Source organism: Theobroma umbraticum, unplaced genomic scaffold, assembly GCF_002168275.2.
Source record: "Theobroma umbraticum cultivar Fairchild unplaced genomic scaffold, ASM216827v3 scaffold_81.0, whole genome shotgun sequence".
Classification (NCBI taxonomy): Eukaryota; Viridiplantae; Streptophyta; class Magnoliopsida; order Malvales; family Malvaceae; genus Theobroma; species Theobroma umbraticum.
In genome coordinates this window covers 1,141,754-1,148,221 of record NW_018397268.1, presented here as the reverse complement: position 1 = coordinate 1,148,221, position 6,468 = coordinate 1,141,754, and the positions used below count along the sequence as shown (strand labels likewise).

The 6,468-nt window shown below is 34.6% G+C and overlaps 1 protein-coding gene across 3 annotated transcripts; it reads left to right on the top strand.

The window, feature by feature from the left end:
* The first annotated feature begins 553 nt into the window (after window positions 1-553).
* LOC110425392 (guanylyl cyclase 1) lies at window positions 554-6,468 on the top strand. 3 transcript variants are annotated; one of them, XM_021440296.2, is made up of 11 exons: window positions 560-795; window positions 1,136-1,194; window positions 1,298-1,429; window positions 1,563-1,687; window positions 1,888-1,999; window positions 2,504-2,578; window positions 2,931-3,019; window positions 3,812-3,873; window positions 4,258-4,330; window positions 5,390-5,465; window positions 6,081-6,468. In XM_021440296.2, the coding sequence occupies exons 2-11, from the start codon at window positions 1,174-1,176 to the stop codon at window positions 6,126-6,128; spliced, it is 813 nt and encodes a 270-aa protein (XP_021295971.1). In that variant the 5' UTR covers window positions 560-795; window positions 1,136-1,173; the 3' UTR covers window positions 6,129-6,468. The 3 variants fall into 3 exon arrangements, with proteins under 3 accessions (XP_021295970.1, XP_021295971.1, XP_021295969.1); XM_021440295.2 differs by having other exon boundaries at window positions 554-795; window positions 1,136-1,429; window positions 5,379-5,465; XM_021440294.1 differs by having other exon boundaries at window positions 1,136-1,429.

Below are 6,468 nucleotides of genomic sequence, written 5' to 3'. Positions count from 1 at the left end.
TTATAGAATTTGAGTGAAATATTAATCATTTTTATTATCAAGTAAAAAGAAAAAGCACACAACTCATGTATGATATATCAAAACGAGTTTCTAAATATTATGAAAAAAATAATATAATATCATAAATTTGAAAAACATAAAAATTCAAAAATATTTTAAAAATATTTTTTAAAAAATTACTAATATTTAATTTGTAAAGTTTTTCCAACTATTAAATTCATTTATTAACAAGATTATAATATTTAATTCGTTAATAATATATAAAATCTATCTACCGAGAATCTATTCATTTTTACTAAATCTAACCCGGGCTTCAGCCAGATATTTTCAGTACACTAAGGGGCCCAAATTAAGCCCAACAAGGCCCAAAACCAAGGATCACTTGCAAGGCCCAAATTAAATAATTAAAACATGCCAATTAAAAGAATATATAAAAAAATATCATTGCCCACACAGAAACAGACGGACCCTCCACCTGCAAATCAGTTAAACGAGCTGTCCAGAAAAACAAAACACCCATGTTTTATTTTTAAACCTTTTTTTCAACCTCCAATGATATCCCGCCACATGTCATCTTGTCCAGTGAAGTCGTTTTCAAATTTAATTCCAGAAACAAGAAGGAAGAATACGAACAGAGCACCAGCGAAAAAGTCGAAGCCAGAAAACAGAGAGAGAGAGAGAGAAAGGAGAGGAAAAAAAGTCACCAATTAGACTCGGGAAGCAGTTTGAAAGTCTTCAGACAAACGAAACCAAAAGAATCAATCTTTCACCTTTTGATTTTTCCCTCTCAAAAAGGTATTTTTTAAAAAAATTTGTTCCTTTATAATTACTTCGCGATTCTCTTTAAAGTTATTGCGCCTAATTTTACGGTTTTTTTTTTAATTTTGAATTTTGGAATTTTTTAAAATTTTTGGTTGTTGATTGAGTTTTCTTCCGTTTCTCGATCAATAATTTTTTCGCTGTTTTAGATCCCGAATCAATCGATTTAATGCCTAATAAAGTTCATTTTCTGTCTAATCAGATTGTAAATGGCTTCGAAAATGTTAAGTTTGGATTAAGAAAACGTTAACTTTAACATTAGCCTAATCCAGATTCTCAATTAACCTAATAATGAATTTTATTTTTTGGTTTTTAGTTTGTGTAGGAAAAAAGCTGCAAGAGGAAGAAGAATTGATGGTGGTGGTGTTGTTGAAGGTTGTAATAACTGATTAAAAATAACTGCTCAGTGGCATTACTGTAATTTAATCCTCAGAGGGGCGGTCACCTGATGTGGCCTTTATATTTTCTGTTAAACAAGATACTTAAAACAGACGATGAAGAAAAAGATGGGGATCACATGAATGTGGAAGCTGGATGCTGCCGTTTTGAGTTATCGTCTGATAATCGAATTGGCCATGATGCAACGTTGCCTCGATCATATTTTGTTCAGGTGAGGGCATCAGGGTTTATGGTACCTTGCGCTGCAAGTTTATTTTTATTTCATGTTTTGGTAGATAGGGTTTGTATCTCTGTAAAGCTGTGATTGTAATTTGTTTGTCTAGACTGAAGTTTGGTGTTTATAGGTTCCGCATATAAACCAGCTGTTCTCTTGGGATTGTGGACTTGCATGTGTTCTGATGGCTTTGACTACTATTGGCATCAATGACTGTAGTATTCAGAACTTGGCCGAGCTTTGCTGCACAACTAGGTATGTTTACATTACAGAGCCAGGCGTTAAAACTTTAGTATTGTTTAATTAACGAGAATAATTATATAGAACTAGTAAAATTCGGGTGTCATGCACATTCCTACTGCTTCAATTCATCTTTAACATGGACTGCTTTTGGATATATATAAACTGATATGGGCAATTTCTGATGATTATTATTGTTCAAACCTCATGTGCAGCATTTGGACGGTTGATCTGGCTTACCTACTGCAAAAGTTTTCTGTTAGGTTTTCCTATTACACTGTAACATTTGGAGCTAACCCAAACTACTCTGGTGAGACATATTACAAGGTGATTTTGCGTTTGCACCATTTGCATGTTGTAATGATTTTGTGTCAGTATTACTGGGTTTTGCTTGTTTGCAAGTTGAGGAGGGAGTGTCTTGTTAGCATGCTTGTTTATTGCTTCAAGCTCTGCGCCATGACTTGTATCTTTTATGTTGTAGGCTAAATGAATATGCATGCTTTATCAACTGCTTAAATAGCCAGTTTGTGATTTACCATTAGCTTGTGTTAACCAATTAGCTGTAATGTTTCTGCATAACTACATCTTTCCAGCTACATGAACAGTGGAATGCTGCTTCTGTTCTCATTGTTTTGCATCCTTGAAGCAAAGATCTGAATTTTTTTCTGTGGGATTTTGACTCTGTTCCTCCCTATTCCTCTTTCCAATAGTGTAGTTTCAGGATGTGGTTACTCATTAAAGTTCCCATGATTTAGTTTTTTCTGTTAATTAACTTGATAGATTATTGTTTCTAACATAATAACCAAAGAGGTTACTTTGAATGTTCTGCAGGAACAACTGCCTACTGATCTACTTCGAGTAGATATGCTATTCCAAAAAGCAGTGGAAGCAGGAATTAATATACGGGTATTCATCTATGGACGCATATTCTTTTATCTCTATGCATTAAATTGTTATAAGATAGAAAGTTTTATTCTGACTACATTTTCATCACTGTAGTGATAAAGTTTTCCTTTTTAAGTGCTAATAGCCGATAGTTAACTTTCGTATTAAAGAAGGAAAATGGTTGGTAACATCCAATACTTGCAATTAAACAGATTGGATTCCTTCTTTCTTTGACTGCGTAATATTGAACTATGGCCCTTGCTGATGAAAATACCAGCTCCTCTTACTCTGCCTTACTTTCTATGACATAAATTGATGGTCTTTGTCGCAATTTAACTATTTTCTTGGGGCAATGAACTGTCCCATTTTACAGTGCAGGTCAATCAGTGGAGAAGAAATCTCTCGCTGGATCTTGTCAGGGAAGTATATTGTGATTGCATTGGTTGACCAGTACAAATTGAGGTACATATTCTTCTTTTTAGGTTTTTTTTCATAGGTGGCTGTTATTGAACAACTTTTGCCGTTTCCATCAGACTCTGAAATGAAACACTCCTCATTTTTACATATCTGGTCTCCTCCTCTTTGTATTTCCCCGTTTCCATGCCCCTGAATTTGAGCAGGTATTAGACAAAGATTTAATTTCTTGCATGATAATGACCATTGTTGTTAGGGCATGCACCTAGGCTCTAGGTGCAGTGCCAGACAACAAAAGCTCCTTAGACCCTTTTGGGTGAGGTGCATTTGATCAGGTGCATGCCTGGTGTGCCTAGGCACACTTGTTTGTAAGGCAGTAGGTGCAAAAAAAGCCCTTCTGATTGAAGTTCTCTTTCATTTCTTTTACTTTTAAGTTATTTATTAGCTGTACCTTTAACAGCAAAAAATGGGTCAATATTAAACTCTCTAATTCTCAATGTTTGAGTTTTGAACAATGAACTTGGGACCATAAGGAAATCATGCATATTGGCCAAAAAAACAAAAAGGAAATTTTACGTGTTTTGTAGGATGCAAATGAAACACCCTTTAGAGTTTATTATCAGAGTTATATATCTTAAGCTTGTTTTATACACACACGCATACATATTGCACCTTCACTCAGGTGAGCACTTTTTTAGCACCTTGCACCTTTTGCCTTAGGCAATATAAGGGTTTTAATGCCTAGAGTATGCCTTGCCCTTTTGACAACAATTATAATGACATCTTATCTGGTGATGATAACCTGTTGCTGAATTCTTCTGCCAAAATTTTGCATTGCAGTCAGTCTTGGGTGGGGGATGTTATTGTCCCTGGACTATATGGCAATGGTGGAGGATACACTGGTGAGTGCTGCACTCTTTGAGAATGCTGTTTTTCATATACGAGCTGAAAGAAAAAATATCTCTGCTTGCTAATAATGAGAATACATATTCTTCATACTTTTGTTTCCAATGATAAACAGTTCCCTGAGCAACAAATACGAAGGGTTGTCAAGCAAATAAATAGATGTAACATCTATGAGTTACACAAATGTGACTTAGTTAATAACATATGGTTCATAGTTATAACAAGGGATTTCCTTCCTCTGTGTACTCGTTGCTTCGTGTCCTGATTAATCTTTTGTCTGCTTAACAAAATTTCCAGAAAGTGTTTTAATATATTTTCCATGCACTTATACAATCATTCCACATCTGATCTCATTGTTGAGAAATTTGCTCTCTTTGTAGGTCACTATGTCGTGATATGTGGCTATGATGCTGGAGCAGATGAGTTTGAGATTAGAGATCCTGCAAGTTCTAGGTACTGTCTAAGCTTTCTTTATCACTTCTTGGCAGCTTCCTGGTGTGTTTGTCATATATCATTTTAATCACTGTCTGAGGCTCATCATTGTTGATGCTTTTTAACCCTAATGTTCACAAATAAGCATGTTAAGAACTTGACTTACTTGACACTTGGAATGCAAATATGCACTTTCCAGGCATAGTAATTCCCTTTCTTGGACAAGATTTAGCATCAAAGAATTTGTTATAGAGCGAGATTGGTGGACTATCTAACAATTTAAGTTTCACGGAATAGTCATCTAACAATTTTGCGCTAAATCTAGAAAAATCTTAGTATATCATATTAACATGAGAAGTCGTGAATAATATTTAAATTTTTCATGGCATAATTTGTTAATTAGAGCAATATATGTGGTGTTTTCGAAATATATGAAAGTTTTTGGATTTTATTCCATAAATTGTTTTACACTTGTGGACGAGCAATTAAGTCATGCTGGAGAATTCTGTAACCATGCAGTTCTATCATAAGGTCATGTTTTCCCCACTTTTCTGACCACTCCTGTCTTCTCTTTGCTTATCATTCCTCTTTCCTCTGTTACTTCTATAAGCCTTTACCTTGCAAATCTTGGGCAGTATTCTAGAAATTCATTTATTAGCCATGTGATCACATGGTTGATTATTAGATATTATCATGTGATTAACTTAATGATTTCTCATGTTCTATTCATTGTGTTGTTCCCCTTAGCGGAATGTTTCAATTGAGTTTATTAACTTCTGTCTTCTTGATGTCATCCGTGGCTAATGTATTTATACCTTAGAACCATGCAGTTTCAGTAAGTTATTGCCTTATAATAGTTGGTTGTCTGACAGCTATGGATGAGGGGGAAGCATACTTGGCAAAATTAGTGTGTGTTAAGGCTACACATTGTTCATTAAAATTGGTTTAATGGAGTTTGTATGTCTTATTAGTGATACTTTCCATGGATGTTAATTCATGAACCCTGCAAGCTTGTCCTTGAATTTTTTTTTTCCCTTCATCTTCTGCTAGAAGCATAAACTTGGGAAAGACTATGTGCAGGAAACATGGCAAGGTCTCATCAAAGTGCCTTGAAGAAGCACGCAAGTCCTTTGGTACTGATGAAGATCTTCTTCTGGTAATTTATCCCTGAAATAATAAAAGTTCTGCCTTTAGTGTGTTGCATCATAATACCTTATTAGTGTTGTGATTTATTGAAATGTTTTTCCTTATATGTTTTGTTTCACATTGCCCTGCAATCGACAGTAACTGAGTCTTGAACTGCATCTCATTGTTATATTCTAGTCAATGACTCATCTATTCCTATATTTTGTTTTGTTCAAAACAAGGTATTTAATAGAGTAGTTGGTGGCTCCTTCATGCACGGATTTTGATTAGTTTAAGAGAATTCTCTTTATGATTCATTCGTTTCAAGCTCAAAGCTTGTGTAAAGCTTTTTTTACTCCGGTCTACATGAGGAGTGAGCCGGTGACCCTTTATTCCCCAGTTATCAGCAAATAGTCATCACTGTTGTTCGTTGAAAACCTGATATGACTTTCAGTTTTTCAGTTTGATGGTTGCGAAACCATTACTGAAAATTTGAAATGTCCAAAAGAAAAAAAAAGTGAACTTTGAAGCTTACGATATGAAAAACAGAATGGAGAAAACCTCAAACATTGCATCTGATTAAAGGAAATGCATTGCCCTAAGCATTATTTGTCACTTGTTTGTGCTTTGCTATGTTCTTATGCAGATATCTCTCGAGGAGAGCCGGAAGAAGCAGAACTACGCCGTATTATGATTTTCTCGACTTGTCTATAGTAAATACTTGATATTTTTCTCGCAACTGTTCATCGAGCTGCTTCTAATCATTCTCTGCACTGCATATATTTCAAGCTTGTGTATGGTAAGCTTTCCAAGAGGAGTAATGATCTCATATGTTGTGGTTGCTTACGTTAACCAAAAAAAAAAAAATTGGTTCTTAATCTGCAAAATTTACAGGCATTTGTACAAAAGGTGCATTCATTTTGTACATGAATTGTATATTGCAATATAATAATAAATTGTGTATTTCTTGTTAAAACTCAAAATTTGTACCAACTCACTTAAATGGAAGATTCAATATTTTACTTCTGATCGAA